Source organism: Notolepis coatsorum, assembly GCF_963971535.1.
Source record: "Notolepis coatsorum genome assembly, chromosome: 3".
Lineage (NCBI taxonomy): Eukaryota > Metazoa > Chordata > Actinopteri > Aulopiformes > Paralepididae > Notolepis > Notolepis coatsorum.
The window spans coordinates 37,464,112-37,483,441 of record NC_140167.1 but is presented as its reverse complement, the minus strand read 5'-3'; the positions used below and the strand labels follow the sequence as shown (position 1 = coordinate 37,483,441).

The 19,330-nt window shown below is 43.7% G+C and overlaps 1 protein-coding gene across 1 annotated transcript in view; it reads left to right on the top strand.

Annotated features, from left to right (window-relative positions):
* The first annotated feature begins 369 nt into the window (after positions 1-369).
* The window catches only part of peli2 (pellino E3 ubiquitin protein ligase family member 2), a 44,986-nt gene continuing 26,025 nt past the window's right edge, over positions 370-19,330 (top strand). Inside the window, exons 1-2 of the mRNA XM_084310972.1 lie at positions 370-681; positions 18,680-18,809. Of these exons, the coding sequence (XP_084167098.1) occupies positions 602-681; positions 18,680-18,809 (210 nt within the window). The 5' untranslated portion in view covers positions 370-601. The remainder of the gene's footprint in view (positions 682-18,679; positions 18,810-19,330) is intronic.

The following is a 19,330-nucleotide window of genomic DNA, read 5'->3' as shown; positions in this document are numbered from 1 at the left end:
ACCAATTTTTTATTGTAGACAGTGAAAGATATCCCTATAAGAATCCCCAGATAACACTCTTTGTTTACATAATAGAAGGTGCGAGCCATGGCCATGTGAGGCAGTCGACGAAGGGAGGTCTGTTCTTAAATTTTTTGTTTTAATTTTACAGACATGGATTGAGTGGAATATAGTTCTAAATAAAATGACAGTACAGGCTCTTAATCTCTTGTGGACTCTTGTTTTATTATAAACATCGGTCGAAGTATTATTTATTGTAGAATCCGTACAGCGGTGTCCCCCATACAAAGTAAAGAACGAGTGAATGGTAGCGCCCACCCCCTGCTCGGGGCTGTTTTTGTATCCGCTTCAGAACGGATTGAACCGCGAAGTTGCGTTTATAGCTAGTTTCGTTGTGCTATGTCTTCCAAAACAAGTTTGTATGCCATTAATTTAACAGATAGGCGGACCTGCGTGGTCACAAAGACGTATACGACTGGATATATAGTCTGAAATGACAGCTTCTCGTGTTTTTTTTAAGGGAATTCCTTGTGATTTTTACCCGTGCGAAGCGCGTTCAGAGTGAACGGCGCCCGCTGGACACCGTGAAGCCAGAAGCCTCATGTTTTCACCAAGTCAAGAGGAGCCCTGCAGCCCGCCGTCTAAAGACCCGGTGAAGTACGGGGAGCTGGTGGTACTCGGGTAAGTCAAGGACCCTATCGTGTCTTCATTGTATATTGCACTTTTATTACAACGTCGTTACTTTAAAAAAGGGTATTTTCCTGAACGTAACCCATCCTACTGTACACGTCTTAAGTTTCACACGAGAGAGGCCACCCATGGCTTAGCGTTTTAGTTCTCGTTGAGAAGACTAAATATGAATCTCGTTAGCGTTATGATTATGGCAACAAATGTTGTCTTACTGTTGTTGTGTCAATAAAGTATTCAATCAAAAACAAAATAAGACTTGTGTGTCTGTCAGCGATGGTCATGGCCACTAGTATACAGTTTGCTCGCTCGGAAAAAGGCCACTAGTCCAAAAAGAAAAGCAACATAAGCCTCACCGACATATTCATGCATCACGTTACTCAACACATCGGACACGTGATCAGAAATGTGTATGTTTCCATTTCCCCAGAGTTTGCCTCAGTATTAAACTCCCTCATATACCAGGGGGACGAGATGTAAGTTAACGGCCAGTTGCTCAACTTACTGAACTGAATAAACAAGTATTGCCTTTTGACGTTTTATATATAAGTTGGCTGAAGTGAATGCCTTCGTAAAGTCCACACAACACAACCACTGCGCACTTTCAATTCCTACCTAAAGTTGGGTTCATGGAGGTTTAGGAATTCGGAAGTGGTGATCATGGCCCCCTCCCCCAACCTATCTGTGGAGAGAGAGACCCAGATGAGCGTTGCTGCATCTGAAGGCCTACAGGTTTGAGTTTCCTTTGCATAACTTACACAATGAGACACGCACTCTGTAAAAAAAAAAAAAGGCCACAGAATGCATGCCTATTTTAGAATGGGTGGAAATGTTGTATTTGACACATTTTGAACAATATACACTAACTTAAGATTAACCTCGTACATTTAGCTTGGAGCCTTTGATTTTGTCTCCCAATATAGACTTTGTGATTTTCATTTAGCTTTGCCTTTACAGAAAACAATGTGAGGTGTGATGATTTCTTAACATTTTAAACACATATATACTCCCCAACTTCCATATGAGTAAATGTCAGAGTGGGTCTGTTCCTTCATAGGTCTACCCATGTGGATACAAAAAAAGAAATCGCCTGATACAATTTGTTTAAAAAAATATATATAATAATCAATTAGCCAAATGTTTCCATGTTATTTCATCACACCTCAGACAAAACAAGTATATTTCGCTGGGCTTTATCTGAAGGGACAGCCTCCTCTTGACTTCAGTAAAGGTGTGTGGCAATTAATTAATAATGGTGTGGGTATGAAATAATGCATCGAGTCATTCTCATGTGTTTGAAGTTTGTGAACTTCATCTATAGAGCATCTGTTAAAAGCATTTTGTATTAGGTGCTCATTAAAGATTTATCCAAGGCCTCCTGCCCTGGAAGAATGGGGGTCTGTCCCTTACCCCCACCCCCCACCTACACACACACACACACTCACATACCCACTGCTAATTACAAGGGAACAAAAGTGCTGACTGCTTATTACCCAATACATAAAGTGTTACAAGTTGCTACATTTGTGCCTTTCTCACACACAAGATAAGAGTATTTTGAATCTAAAGTCTGGAATGCAAAATGTTTCTGTGAGATGAGAGATCACCTCCTAGTCTGGATACGACTGATGATGATGATGGCAGACAATAACGCCTGTGGCATGGAACAAAGCTTGTTTTGAGTAGTCATTCTCCCCACTGGTTTGTTTTCATGACCAACGGTGGCTTTTGTGCTTGCATGGCTGCCTCCCTGGCTCTGCCTGGCATCACTGGCACTGGGCAGTGGGCAGGCCGGGCGAGTGGGCACCCTGCGAATGAAAGGACGGATTGATCGGGGGCCCAGTCGGCGCCTCTTCCTAGCATCCTCTGTCCATTGTACCCAGGAGACTGATCCTATTGATTGCACAATGTACATCCCTCCCTCAAGAACCATTTGGTGAAGGAAGTGTCCAAAACGTAGATGGAGACATCTCTGGTCTGGCCTGCACGCCACTGATCAGACCTCCTGGGAATCTGTGACCTCACGATGACATCCTGCCAGCAGGAACCACACATTTATCGACACAGTCAAGCTATTTATTTAGATTGTCCTAGCTGGAAACGCTACGTGTCCTAGCTGGAAACGCTACGTTGTTGTAGCCTATCAAAAAAGGTAACATTACATGAGCCTATGTTCTGGCCCTGTGTATACCGTTACAGCATGTAGCCTAACTTAGTGGAGAACATTTTGGAAAGATGTCGGCAGACTCCTGGGATGTGACCTCACGATGACATCCTGCCAGCAGGAACCACACATTTATCAACACAGTCAAGCTATTATTTAGATTGTCCTCACTGGAAACGCTAACAGCCCCAGCCTGGTCCTTCTTGAACTCGTGCTAATCAGGGTTATCACTTAAACGAATCTGCATACCTGCCTCTTCACTCGGCTAACTCTATCCTATCCGTTCAAGTCGGCATGGCTAGGGGGAGGCGCTGCAGTGTAGCTGAGGCCTGGAGGACAGGTGATACTCCCCCAGTCTCTAATCCCTGCTGCTAAGTATTGGAAGGTAAATCCACCGTCTTGTCTGGTGCAGGTCAAAAGGGGAAAGGATTACAATTAGCTGGAGCACCGCTTTAAAGAGCCCATCCTCGCTGGTGTGGTGACGGGAGGCATCCAGGTGATAACGGCACTCTTCCTGTCTAATGATGAGTAATGCAATTGTGTCATGTCTAGCTGCCAACGCAAGGCTTTGTTATGGTTGTAGAAACTCATGGCCTAAATGTTTGGCTAGAGATAAAGAGGTATCAATCAGTCATTCTCATCGCAAAAAAGACAAATAATGCAAGGCATTTGTGTCATGTCTAGCCAACGCAAGGCTTTGTTATGGTAGTAGAAACTCGTGCCCCCCCAGTAGATATAAATGTGGCAATTGAGCTAACTAGTAAATTGGATTGTGGATATTCGGCTAAAACAGGGTAGCGGTATTAGGCTTGGGTGATATGACAATGTTATCGTTTATGTATCGTGCACATAGCCATGATAATGGCCCTTGTGTGTCCCCAATAACGGAACGATATTAAATTACGCAACACTAGGCCTGCCACGATAACACATTTTGCTGGGCGATTAATTGCCCCCGAAAATATCGCGATAAGCGATATTATTGCGACCGGTTAGAGAATTTTTTTGAGAAATTTATTTCCCAAAACCTTTATTTTGAAGCCCACCGCTCCGTCTTTTCCGGTGTTTAAGACTTTTATTTTGAAGCCCACCGACCGGACCGGAAGTATTGTTGTGATTATCCTAGCCGACAACTTGTCTCGTCCGGTTGTGTTTTTTAGTTTTAACGTTAGCTACTAACGTTAGATGCAGCTACTACAGGCAATCAACGATGAGGAGGAAGCGTCAAAGCAGTATTATAATAGAATAGCTGTGGTGCGTAGGCACTGCAGCACGACTCGAAAACGACCTGTTATAATAAATTAATTCATGTTTAACTTGTCCCCGTCTCCAGTCCTTTGACTAGCCCCACCCGTTCATTGTAAACAATGATGCATGTAATTGTATTAACGTTATTCTGTGTTATTCTAACGTTACACTACAAATAACGCTACTTGGTTAAAAGGAGCAACACTATTGAGAAATGTAGTTAAGCTATGTGGTGTTGCCCCACGGAGCTCCTGTGCTGTGCTGTAGTAAGGCCAGCGGCCCGCCTCCCAACACGGACAGTGACTGACAAGGGGCACTGGTTCCGCCTCATTAAAACAAACGCGCAAATAGCAATTAATCGCGCCCGTCAAAATCATTGCATTCATTTAAATTATCGCGGCAATTAATCGATTTATTGCTTATCGCGGCAGGCCTAACACCTGTTATTATGAATCTTGCACTATAGTCAGTCTCTCTCTTTACTTTTCTCTCTTGCTTTCGCCATGCTTCACTGCGTTGTTGTAGCCTCTCAAAAAAGGTAACATTACGTGAGCCTACATTCTGCATGTAGCCTAACTTAGTGGAGAACATTTTGGAACGATGTTGGCTCTTGTTAGCAAAAAAAAATTGCCTAACGTGACAGTCAATGGTGGCGAGACTGTACATACAAGGTCAGTTACTAACGTTGGGTACATTGGGAATTTTTTTTCTCTATAATACAGTTGAAAAAGCCAGTTTCAAGGAAATGGTAAATACATTGTGTTGTGTCTAGAGCAGGGGTCTCAAACTCGCGGGCCAATTGCGGCCCGCTGGATGATATTTTTTTGCGGCCCCCTACTATCAAAGTTTAGTGTTAGTGCGGCCCGCGCGCAACTTTTTCCCACGTCGTTGCGCGAGTTGGAAGTTTTATTTATTTTATCACTTGTAGGCTACCATAGCGCAGGCTCATGACAGCAACGTTACGTTAGTGACTTGGTTGAAACGTGATTCCGGAGTGATACCAGTAAAGTGGAAGGAAAATGCATCCTCAAAATTCTCCTCTATCTCCTCTGCAAGCAGTGCTCTGCATGTCCGGCTGCTCCACTGTCTGTGTCTGTGTACTCGAGTACTCTGCTCTGGTCCAATCACATTCAGCGTCCCGTCAGCATTTCTTCCCCCCACCCACAGTCTGCGAATCAGAGGCAGAGTAGGGCGGGTCTTCACGGAATGCGTGTCGTCTCTTTCAACGGGTCCCAGTCAGAGCGAGTTGACAGCGCATCTACAGGTAGTCTAATCTGCAGGTACTGTAGCTAGTAACCTCGTTCCCAGTTTTATCTCCATGAGATAGATGTAGCTAGTAGTAGAGCCATATGAAATCCGCGTTCACGGAATCGCGGACGGAATCGCGGAATTAACCAATAAAAATGGAATCAACTGCAAAACGTGGAATATTGCAGAATTTGGCCTAATCTGGACTGAAATTTCGTTTTTGGGTGGAACGTTTGGTGCACACGCGACCGGGGAGGCGGGGACGCTATAGCGCGTTACACACAACACAGCGGTGCTCAAGCGTCTCGCTGCTTCAGTGTTAACATCGTCAAGAAGCTAAACAATTCCACAATAAGCCCTCAATTCAGAGCAGAACAGTATCCTAATGACTTTTATGCCTCCGGTGATAAGGTGTTTTGCTAATTCTGTCAACGTTCCGTGGACTGGACCCGCAAAAACACTTGCGACACTATTGTGATTAAATAGCTATAACGTTAGGACGTTTAGCTTCTAGCTAAATCTATTTGTTTAATGCAAACGATTGTCATTATACACTGCCCTTTCAGGGCTGTACGCTAAGCTTTTTCACTAGGGGCACACAAAAAATATTTTTTAGGGGCACATTTTTAAATAACAATTTTACCATTATTAAAAAAATATGTTCCTCCTGCCTCATTACTGTGGTCCTTTTATTTAACATTTAAGTGCGTTTGTTTTCAGGTTTGTATCTTTTATAATGAACCAACCGAGAAAATGTGTAAATCACTAATAGAACAAAAACAACAAACCGTGTGTGTGTGCGCGCGCTTGTGTAGTGCTCCTTGAATGAGATCACCACAACACACACACACCATTGCATTAATCAGGAGGACAAGAAACTCTGCATACATTTGTTTCACAATGAAAAGTGCTTTAGAAATCAAATGAATTATTATTGTAAATAACCCCATGAAAGGTTTATTATTTGTATGGGTAATTACCTGCTTCATATTTGTGATGTTACTGGTTTCAGGGTGTGCCTAAAGTGATCAATGTGTTGGGCCGTTTATAGAGATCTATGCCAATTAATGTTTATGTATATCCGGGACTTTTTTTAGTAAGAATTGAGAGGTATTTGTATATGTGACCTTTATTTTGAAAACCGTGTTGCGACGCAACCTTATTTACATTTGCGCTTTTGACAGTGAAATGTTCAGTCCAACTTAGCTCGAAGGAAAGACTAATCAAAAAGGTTTAATTGACCCGTATGAGGCTCTTACGGTAGGACTTTGATTGTTTATAGAAGTGGAATGTAATACTATGCTAAACGAGAAATAAACAGTTTGTGACAGCCAGTAAAGTTGCAAGCCACTTTCATTTCATATACGGGGACACCGTGACAATTATTAGTATTATCTTATTTGCATATTGTCTCATTATTAGATAGATAGATAGGTTGATATTTTATAAATTTAAGTAGACAGTATTTCACGTCCTAATAGTGGGCTACTACTACTCACCTAATGCATGGCTGAACCTGAACGTTAGAAGTGTCCCCGTCAATCAATCATCACATCATCACGTCAATCATCATCATCTTATCATCTCTCCACATCGGATGTGGTTGTCATAAGATGGACTGATATCCACTCCGTTGTTCTTGCAGAGCAAAATTTGTATCTTAAATGTATTGAAATGAGGTGCTTCTTTGGCGATGCAATAGTCCATATTGAAAGGAAGAGAGGCCACATTCAGTTTCGTTTTGCTAGGAATTATGGGATTTGGTGTTGGATGTATAGACTACGCAGATAGGGACGGTTGCCGCGCCTGCCGCGGGGCATGGCGCAGCCAATCAGGGAAAACGCGGAAGCAAAAGCAGCACTCATGACATGTCATTAAGCAATAGGCGATAGGGACATGGTCTTTAATCGCACGATAGACTACAAGTACCAAGTATATAGCGTGACCTAGATTCACTCCACACGCAAATCTTTTTTTTCACTCAGGCTATCTGTGATCGCAGTAAGTTCATTCATTGCCGACAGATTCTTTCATAGCACCACGACATTGTGTCGCACTGACAGCTCGCGTGAGTGGCGTCATCACACGCCTTGGATAATTTAGGAGTGAAATGCGAATGCAAGGCTTGAAAGCACTACTCGCAAGCCCGCCCCCAGATAATATTTACCAATCGCAACGGCCAATTAAAGGGGCAATTCGCGATCATATCATCGCAGTGTACAGGCCTGGTCTAATGGCGCTTTTCCACTGCATAGTACCTACTTGACTCGACCCGCTTTAGGTACCTGGTACTTCGTTCCTTTTCCACTGCAGGTACTACTCCGTTTGTCTCCGTGTGGGGACGCTTGTGTACACTGAAAGCTCCGTGAGCATAGCTATGTCCGAGGGCTTGCAGCAAGCCAGAGTTTAACACAGTTTCAATCAATCAATCAATCAATCAATAACAACATTAACCAGACTCTCGCTTTGTCTATTCTGCTAAAGCTAACGTTACCTCTCATTGTGTCTATTCTACCAAGCAACCCGGGTTTAACATTACCTCTCGTGTCTATCTGCTGACGTTAGCGTTAGCATTAGGCTAACAACAACAACAAGCTTAACACATCAGCGATCTTTTTGACACTAAACTCTCCGATCGGTGGTAAATTGGGTTGATGTCGGTTTTGTTTCATCAATAAATGAGGCAGAATACACAGTGAATCCATCCTTTTTTGTTTATTGCACTTGGTCCTGTTGCAAACAAATCCTGAATGAAATGAATCCTTAGCGAGCCAGTAAAGAGGGCGGCTTTCTGCTTTTGTGCAGGACGCTCCAACGTGTGACGCGTCTCTCTTCTGACCAATCAGCGGTCTGCAGTGTTTCACGTGACTTTTCTGGTACCACTTCTACCCAATAGGGTCGCTTGGAACTAGGGGTGCACTAGGCTTGGGCGGTATGACGGTATTAATGTATACCGGGGTATTTAGAAATACCGACTATTGATTTTCAATACCGTCCGTCACCGTCAAAATCACAGATGCGCTTCAGTTTCTATAACAGTGAAACAGAGTTTTGAGTGTAGTGCACACACTGAGTGTAGTGCACACACGCGCCAGCAGAGGGCGAGACCGCTCTAGTGGAGCGAGTGGGTCACAACGGTGTTCACGTTTTACGGTAATGTTGCGACAGTGCTGTGAAAATACCGTAAAGCGTTGTGACGAGAGCAGTGTTGTTGTGGAGCAAGCAAATAATCCGTCTCTTATTATATGTGAACTAAAGAGTACAAGGTTTACACAACAGCCCCCACCCGCCTTTTTATTGTATTTGTACCGTCCTGTACTATCCGCTGTCAGCTGTTTATCTCTCTCTGTGAGCTACTGAGCTTTAATAACTAGCGTTAGCTCACGTTAAGTAGCGTTAGCTCTGCGGCTAATCTTAGATTACCCTGAACTAGGGATGCCCCGATCGATCGGCCACCGATCGTTATCGGCCGATACTCAGTATAAATATGCAATCTGTGAATTCCGATAATTAGTCATATTCGCCGATAGCGGAAACCGATCAAGCGAAGCTCTCACTCGCTGTCTGTCTCAGACACACACGACCTGCAAACTGCCGCTGCTCCTCCTCCCTAGCCCCGCCCGCCCCCGTGTAGAGTTTGTAAACAAAGAGGTGCGGCTCCTCTGCTCGAGTCTGTAGTGCACTGCATTCGACCTGCGCTAACGTTAGCTACCTAGCTATCGTTACTGTTTAAACAAAATTACCCAGTCAACTATTCACGTTTAGTAGGCATTGTCTAACGGTATTTAGCCGGCTAGCTACCGATAGCTCCTGATATCAACAAATGATCCAGAAAGTCTAGTAGTTCATGTTCATACCTCAGTTAGCTTGCGTTAGCTGACGTTCGTTTACTGTTCAAAACTAAATGTCCCATTGAACTAAAGTTCTGTCTTAACGTCATCTAGCCGGCTAGCAGTAGCTACAGATAGCTCTTGATATCAATGTCTTATAACATTGATTTAATGCGTATTCGAGCTGAGGGCTTGCTGAATGTGAAATGACCAAAGCACTTAACGTTACCAATGGGGTCCCGCTGCAGCGCCGGAGAATCCTTTTTGGAGCTGGGCTACTAGAGTACACACAGACAGTGGAGCTGTTTGCAGATAGTGAGCATTTTGACGTGTTGCATGGTGGCGATGTCTCGCAGTCGCAGATAATACAAGTACAAGTCTAATTATATAATATATATATTTTATAAAAAAAAAAAAAAAAAAAGTTTTATATAAAATAATTTTTAATTTCTTTTTAATCAAAAACAATCGGTATCGGATCGGTATCGGCCGATATGGCTCACGACGATCGGTGATCGGTATCGGTGGCAAAAAACGTGATCGGGGCATCCCTACCCTGAACTAAATCAATGACTAGGTTATAAAGCATTCGAGTAGTTTTCACTGCACATAGAAGTAGCCAAACAACGGGAGCATTTCGGGAGCATATCACCAAAACCCAGGCAATTTCTAGCCATTAAGGAATCAAATAGTCTGCCATGGCTATAGGCTAGATGCTAACGCTAAAACGGTGCAGGCTTCTACCGGTGCGGGACTACCATTTTGAGAGCTGACGATGATTTGTTTACTTGGTAACACGTAACCCCCCCCCCCGCTGATGAAAATGAAAGTCATACCGTCAAATACCGTGCACCGGGGTATTATAACATAAAGGTTTGCCGGTGTGAAAAAAAGGATACCGCCCAAGCCTAGGGTGCACCGATGTATCGGTCGGGTATCGGTATCGGCCGATAAGTGCCTTGTTGACTGCAATCGGCCTATCGGCCGATAAGCTCGAATGTGCCGATGGCAGTAGCCGATAAATATCCATCAATTTGTGTAGCGTCAAGACAAAAAAAAAGTTCACTCGCGACCTACCTGCACAACGCTGCCCCCGGCCCACACACACACACACAAGCTACTGCATCAAAGTTACTACTTATGATTAACAAGGCATTCGTTTTGTGGCATTAACATTATATAGTTAGTGTTACACGTTCATAACATCAGCATATTATTTACCCGAACGTAGCAAGCGTTCATACTAGCTCAGTTCCTTCCGTTGCTCACAGAGCCCTGAGTTTTACCCATTCTGCAATCTGTTAATAACGTTTTCAATCAGACACATGTATAGAAAGGCTTTGTTTTATTATAACATTAGTTGCAGTAAAATCATTATGCCTCATTTAAGTCATCCTGCGGAGCTAAAAGCTAAACGTCGGCCGCGCCGTGTTGTTGTTCTAGAAAACCTCTGTCGTCAAAATCAATGGCGGACAAAAGCAGGAGTAAAAAATGCAACACGCTTGCCGATTGGTGGTAACAGCAGAGGCGGGTGCAAGCGGTGTGTGACGTAATTGGCAGAATCGACTGTCAATCAAAATGTCATTGGTTGAGACAATAGTATCTCGCTGCAGCCCAGCAGGTAGACCATGCTGGGAGAACTAGTATCTAGCTGCAGCCCTGCAGAACATACTGGGAGAGAGATAGTGCTATTTCTTGACGTTTCCTTTTTTTAAGTAAAGAGGCCTATTTTCATATCGGTGAGCACAATTTGTAAGACAAATATACAGTAGTTAAAAAAAAAAAAAAAATTACAAAAAAGATTAATATTTAAAAAATATTTAAAAAAAATATTTTGCCACAAATATCGGTATCGGCCGATTGTGTTAGTTGAACAATCGTATCGGTATCTGTGGAAAATTTTCATATCGGTGCATCCCTACTTGGAACCTCCGGGGTGGGTCTTGGACTTCCTGACGGGCAGACCCCAGGTGGTGAGAGCAGGCAACTGCACCTCCTCATCCATCACCCTCAACATAGGGGCCCCCCAGGGCTGTGTTCTGAGTCCCCTCCTCTACTCCCTGTACACACACGACTAGAGCTGCCGCGATTACCGCATTACCGCGGTATCGCTGTTACATCACGGCCACCGCAGAGTAGGCTGAATACCGCATCACAGCTGTTTTTTATAATAATAATAATAAAGTACCCTCCTCTCGTTGGGCTTGCGGCTCTGCAGATATACCCTACTCCTCTATCGAGGTTCCAAGCGACCCTATTGGGTACCAGAAAAGTCACGTGAAACATTGCAGACCACTGATTGGTCAGAAGAGAGACACGTCACACGTTGTTGGAGCGTCCTGCAGTTTTTTACATCCTGAATGTCAGCCATTGATCAGAGCTCATCACAATACGACTAATAATGTTAGCTTTAGCTCCCCGCCGGAGTGGACTACCATCGCTCCTCAGGAGTACTAAACGAGAAATAATGATTTTACTGTCTGCAACGAATGTTATAATAAAAGCCCTTCGTTCTATACACTTGTCTGATTGAAAACTTTATTAACAGACCGCAGAATGGGACAACTCAGCACGCTCTGAGCAAAGAAAGGAACTGAGATATGCCTTGCTATGGTCTGGTATATACGCTGATGTTATTGAATGTATAACTATATAATGTTAATGCCACAAAACGAATGCCTTTATTATAAAGTAGTAATTTTTTTTTTTATTTTATCCACTTTTTCTCCCATTTTTCTATATTTTCTCCCATCCCAATTTCGTATCATCCAATTCAACCCTCCCCTGTCACGAACGCTGTTTCTTGCCTCCCACAAGCCGGCTGCAATGTGGACTAAGTCATACATAGCACAAGTCCCCTCCGGTACTTGAGGTAACGGCAGTCGCATCTTTTCACCTGCACAGCTCGATCTCTCAGTGGCGAGGAGTAACGCGTGGGAGGCTCACGCTGCCCCCGACACTTCCTGATTCTACTGCGCAGGCGCACCAACCGACCTGTAGGAGTCGCTGTCCACAACGCCCGATCCCCACCCATCAGTTTCCCACCCTCTAATACTGCCAATTGTATTAGTACGGACGACCAGCCAAACTGAAAACAATGTGGAGAGCTGGATTCGAACACGTGAACCCAGCGTCTCCACATTGGTGGCGAGTGCCTTGCCCACTACACCACCTAGCCGCCTATAAAGTAGTAACTTTATAGTAATAATAATAAGAAAGGGTCGGGGGGGTAACCACCCCTGCCCGCGACACCGAGTGAGCGGCGCACGACCAGAGGGGAAACTTCTAATCCGTGTTTCACTTTCAATAACTAATGCGTGCTTGCCGAATCCCAAACAATATTCATGCTGCAAAGTCATCCTCTAAAGATAGACATTTAGACTAGAGGCAGGCTATATGCTATAAACAGGGACCGAAACTAGAGAGCGCCGCCCGCCATTTGCGGGCAGTTTTTACGCTTGGCGCCTCCCACTTAGAGGACTGACCGCCGTGTGGCGGCCAATCAAATGGTCATGTGAAAACCGAAAATCATGATCCAATTCTGAGCGGAGTTCTCACTCGCTGTCTGAGCGCATTGCTGCTCCTAAACCTCCCCTACCTGTTTCTGTATGCTGCATGTAAACACACAGTCACCGTGACTGATGTTAGTCTACTCTAGTCAGAGAGACCTCCGTGAGCTGATGTTAGCTACTGTTATAAAATGACCCAGTCAACTATTCACTTTTAGTTTAATACATGAGGCATTGTGTAACGTTATCCAGCTGGCTAGCTTCTGATAGCTCCCGACATAAACAACTGCAAGTGTCCAGTTACATCGCATGAGGGCTGCAGCGCTGCTGACTAGGGTCCAGGTGCAGGGTAGGAGAATCCTTTCATGCTGAATGTAAGAGTTTAGGGTCCAGCTGTAGCGCCGGAGAATCCTTGCTGGAGCTGGAGGCCACTAGAGTATACACACAGACAGTGGAGCTGTTTGCAGACAGCGAGGTGGCGATGTCTCGCAGATAATACAACTACAAGTATGATTATATAATATATATATTTTATTAAAAAAAAAATTATATAAAATAATAAAAAAAAAAAATTTATCAAAAAAAAGTTGGCAGGTAAGAAATCTGCTTGGCGGGTAGATTCTTCCCATCTACCCGCCACTGGCCGGTGAGTCAAAGTTAATTTCGCTCCCTGGCTATAAAGAGTAGACTACTACTAAAAAAAAAAATGCATTCAAACTTATTTTTTTTTGTGCCTGCGGTAATAACCGTGGCGGTAGGAAATATTTTGCAAATTTGTGCGGTAAGGAAAACATCAATACCGCGGCAGCTCTACACACGACTGTGTGGCACAGCGGAGCAACAACACAATCATCAAATTGGCTGACGACACAGTAGTGGTGGGCCTGATCTCTGCAAACGACGAGAGGGCCTACCTGGAAGAGGTCAAGGTCCTGGCGGGATGGTGTCAGGAGAACAGCCTCTCCCTGAACGTCAGCAAAACAAAGGAGATGATTGTGGACTTCAGGAGGTCGGGGGTCAAGGACTACAGCCCCCTCAGCATCGACGGGGCACCGGTTGAGAGAGTGAACAGCTTTAAGTACCTCGGAGCCCACATATCCGAGGACTTGACATGGACCACACACATTGACAGTGTTGTGAAGAAGGCACGACAACGCCTCTACTTCCTCAGGCGCCTAAGGAAGTTCCAAGTCAGTCAGAAGATCCTTAAGAACTTCTACTCATGTACAATAGAGAGCATACTGACTGGCAACATCACCTCCTGGTTTGGGAATAGCACTGCACAAGACCAAAGCAGACTACAAAGAGTGACACGTTCAGCCGAACGCACAATTGGAGGGGGGCTCCCCACCCTCCAGAACATTTACAACAAGCGGTGCAGGGGTAAGGCTAAGAGAATCATCAAGGACTCCAGCCACCCGAACAACTGCCTCTTTGAACTGCTGCGGTCAGGCAAGCGATACCGGAGTCTCAAGGCGAGCACAGAAAGACTCAGAAGAAGCTTCTATCCCCAGGCCATCAGGCTGCTCAACGAACAATAAACACTATACAACAACCATCAAATGCACACAGCACACACATCCACACGCACACACTCACTTTAAACAAACAAACAAACACACTGCAGCACCCACTCTCCACACTTTAGATCACCTAAACACACTTTATATTTATATTTATTTATATTTATATTTATATTATATATTATATTATATATATATAAAGGATTTGCACTACAACTCGTACACCTTACTGTAAATTGTACCTAAATTGTACCTCATCCCATTTCTGCTTTGCACTATATAGTATTGTATATTAGTACACTGCATAGTATATTGTATATTATATGGTAACTCAGTTACGTCTATTCTGCATCGAACATTGTACATATGTCTATACTGAACACTGACCTAATTTTTTACTTCTAATTTACATGCTATACTATGTTATTTCATACTTATCTTGTCTAGCACAGTCTCTGGAGCGTAACAGTAAGAAGCATTTTGTATAAAAGTATTCTGTACTTCTGTATGACAACTATTAAAGAAACTTGAAACTTGAACTTGAACCTTGACAGAGGAGTAGGGTATATCTGCAGAGCCGCAAGCCCAACGAGAGCAGGGTACTTTATTATTATTATAAAAAACAGCAGTGATGCGGTATTCAGCCTAACTCTGCGGTGGGCGTGATGTAACAGCGATACCGCGGTAATGCGGTTATCGCGGCAGCTCTAGTCTGGAGCCCTGCTAATATGCCAAGAAACGGTAGCTCTTGTGAGTGGCAATTTGAAATGCCACTACGAAACAAAACGCAGTTATTTTGATGCAACCTTTCCTCAAAATTCTGTGCTAAGAACCACAAAAATAAATGGAATTCGAAGCTTCGGGGCCGAGATTCGATTTTTAATTCGAAGCTTCGAGATAAAAAAGAAAACGATCATAACACTTTCAGTGCCACTCACGAGTTTTCTCGGATTTATTAATATCTCGTTGAAAGCCACTCACGAGATTTATCTTTTTATTTTATTTTTATCGATCTGAAATCATATTGCATCACGCGAGCCTACCCGAGCGCCGCCGGCGATCAGATGTGGAAAAAGCGCCCCCTATCGTCTCCCAGATGACATAAGGGATTTTGGAATGGACTCAATGAAAATGGATGGGGAAAAAAATCCTGTACCGGTAATCAGAGTTCATTCTGGAGCCTGTGAGCCCCGCGGAATCATGTGTTCTACTGTATCACGTTGGATCTATACACTTATCGATTTTTTCGAATGGTGATCAGGAATTGGAATATACCAGTTGGATACCATCTGATGTCGGGTAAGGAATCTATGTTATCAGTGTTAGGATAATCAGACTCATTTTGATGAAGATATAAGCTGTTTTGTGAAATGGGCTCTATCGGTTTCACTGTAAAAATCCAAGAGGAAATGAACACGGCGATTATCTGTGCGCGGCTCGAATGGGCGTGCGTGTACGTATAATATTGATCATCTAGCGTTTATTTGAAAACTATTCATAAATAGGCCGACAAATATCAACGTTCTGGAATATTCCAGTAAAAGACGATTATCATAGAATGGCCCAGAATGGACTGTTTTTTTACCTCAAAACGGGTGCTTTTCAAAATGCTCTCAAACGGAAATGAAGCGATAAAAAACCAATCTGCCTTGCCAGCACTGACTGGAAAAGGATTCTTTGATAAGCGACGGGCAGAAGACACATAGCCATAATTTAAAACATAGATTAGGCGATATTAACGATAACATTGGCACCGATGGTGGCATTCAAGCGCTAACTCTGGCGCCACCTCGTGGCACTGAAAGTGTTAATATTATATATTTTTTTTTATGTTGTGGGACTTGTACAGCACTTTGTTCAACTTTGTCAGTGCTGTAAAGTTTAATTAAACCTTTTAAAATCTTAGACAAACAAAACACTTGGCTTTCATGAAATATTGTAAGGCGTCATTTGAGGCTTTATAAAAGCAGCACAATGAACACAAATCTGTCCGTGCCGAGTCCGACCTCATCTTAAATAACAAACGGCATTGCTTGTTGTAATTAACACTTTAATCGCCGTTGACGCTGAAACGTCTTTCCCCGCCATGCTCATTCTGCCGAAGACGCTGGACAGCGTCTTTGATATCAATATTTCAAAAATCTGTGATCTAAATCATATTTCTCCCCCAGAGACATGAGATGTACTGTTGAGCCCCTCTCAATTCTACAACGGTTCAAGAGCGCCATCTGGTGGCCGATCGGCGGATCGCCCAGGGCATAAACAGGAAGTGGAAGCTGGTGCTCATTTCAATTCGGTCCGATCACTCGCTAATAGTCCCAGGACTCGAGCTGATCACAACGGATAGTGATCCGTTACCAATAACTCGATAAACAACATGATTTGGACGTATATACTATTATACAACCTGGAAATGGATCGGATATTTCGACATCCCATAATAGAAAAAATTCTGTTCCACGCTCATCTCCCAACGGCGAGAGGAAGCTACGGTGAGTTTCAGCGTTATTTTTTAATGTCTTCGATACTAACTGCTCTAATGATCATATCACCCACACTAGATGAATGATATAACGTTGCCCACGGAATTATAAACGACCCCCCCCCCCCCCCCCCAATCCGGTCATCATCAGATCATACGTAGTAACTTCTAGAAGTACGTCCATTTTAAATTTTTTATCTCGCACAGATTCCTACCAAACTGTATTTGATCATCAATATAATGTATTTAGGGCTATAAATCAAGTTCTGGAGAAAGCTGCAGAAAACAATAAAACATACTTATACTTTAGACCGTATTTTATTATGAATATGTGAATGAAAAAGTATAACGTTGCTACACCCTGAACAATAGATATAGGATGTTGAATGGGCCATAGTAATGTCAATTTAGCAATACAATTTAAAAAGTTATAGCCCTGCAAAGAAGGGGAACTTCTCCATGTTAAATAGGGCTGGCGAGGGATGGTAAATTATGAATTTAACCCCGGCGATCAAAGTGTTAACAAAGAGAGGCAAAGTTGATTTTGCAAAAAATTAAATAAAAATCATATTTATTTTTATTTTTTAATAATCGAATTTTATTTTCATATTCGAATCCCATGCCCATCGAACGAAGCTTCGAAGTATTTAAGACAGCCCTAGTTTGATCAGTACAGTACTCTGTTTAGTAGAGTATTTATGGATTGCATCAGTACACTACTCTGTAGAGTATTTATGGATTGATCAGTAAAGTACTGTTTTAAGGACGATTAAGAATCTGTACTGGCAGTGAAAATGCAGCATTGGTGCATTGCTTCCCTATTAGATAATAACATAACTTCTCTTTATATTTGTCGGGACTTAGGGACCCGTCCACGGTCCCAGTTGAGTGTCCTGGCCCCGAACCTGCTCAATATCGCAGCATATCGGTTCTAGTCTTGTTCACGGTGTCATCTCTCTGCAGGTGGGTTGTCCTCCAGGCCAGCTATGTGCTCTACTCTCTGACTGAGACCTTGTGTAGCCCCTGCCCAGCCAGCCGTGTGGAGACGGGGGGAGGACAGGTGGCCCAGCTTGGGAGGGAGGCAGAGAGGAGCAGGAGGCTCTCTGCTGGTGCATTTATGTTGAAACATACATTGTGGATGTAGTGGTTGTTTTTAAGTTCACGCGTGATTGGAAATTATATTGGCGTATAATAAGGCCCACTGCGTCATAGACTGTTTTGATACAGAATGAACCATCATAAGGCGTGTCCCTCCCCCGTCTACATGCCAGGGTCAAGTGTGGGAGTGACAGAAGGCCTGTGTGTTGGATGGGAGTAGAGCATGGGGTGTCCCAGCTGTAGGAACCAGCTGGTGGATGGAGAGCGGAGGGGTCCCTCCGGAAGAAGCCTAGGCTGCTGCCCTCCCAGCAGACCGGGAAGGAGACCAACAACCCAGGAGCGAAGGGAGAGAACGTACTGAGACACTCTTTCCTGCTCGTCCAGGTTTACGCTGAGAGAGCCGTTGGGAGCTTCTCACATCCGTGTGGAAATGCTACGAGTGTGTGTGAGTGTGAGAGAGAGAGTCAAAAGCTCCACCCAGACCTGGCAATCCCCAAGCCGGTAGCGGACCTGAGTTACGTCATCCTAAAACCTGCTTCAGACCCAGGAGGACACAACGCTGAGGAACAGCTGGAGTGTTAATACAGAGCCTGCTCAGTGAGATCACAACAAGCATGAAAGTGCATGATATAATAGGCATAATCCAAGGTGACGCGTTAGCCTGCTAATTATGCTAGGGATAATTAAATCTCTGGTGATGCAATGAGTATCCTTATTAAAATGCTGGAATGTGTTTTCTGATCCACAGTGTTTACTTGTTTTGATCACAAGTGTGTTCTCCGAAGCAAATCCTTAAGCAGCCACAAAGCAACCCTTTCTCTGCACTCTCACAAAAATCATTCATCATGTGTTTTTTCTCTTTTTCCCCCTCATTCTTTGTGTCTCGACAGGTACAATGGCTCTCTGCCCAACGGTGATCGGGGTAGAAGAAAAAGCAGATTCGCCCTCTACAGGAGGACCAAAGCCAACGGTGTTAAGCCAAGCACCGTGCACATCCTCAGCACACCGCAGGCCAGCAAGGTAAAGAGACCAGGGGGCAATGAATTAATCAACAGAAGCCCAATTATCGACGAAGACTCGACTAACTGGCTCACTGATTATGTGCTAATGTTCTTGGTAAAGTGGGTCGCTATGTATGCAAATTAAGGATAATCAATAGCCGACACAGGGCTCTATGCTAACCTTTTTCCCACATGTGCTCCTAAATGAAAAAATTTAGGAGCACACAAAGAAATTTAGGAGCACACAAAAATCTTTAGGAGCACAGTGAAAATATTTCAAGTAACAGAGTTAAAAACAATTTTTCAAAAATAAATGTGTGTGCAAACGGGAACGGGACACACATCTGTGCAATAGCACATACCACCAAAGTCACTGGCCTACTGTGTGTGTGTATCTGCGTGTGCAAATGGGAATGGGACACAGACATTTGAACTATTAACACTTTGCCGCCCGACCACGAGTTTATACGGGTTTCGAATCCATGTGTTGTGGACAGAATCACGTATATAGCCGTGGCAAGTTGTTATTGCTTTTATTCC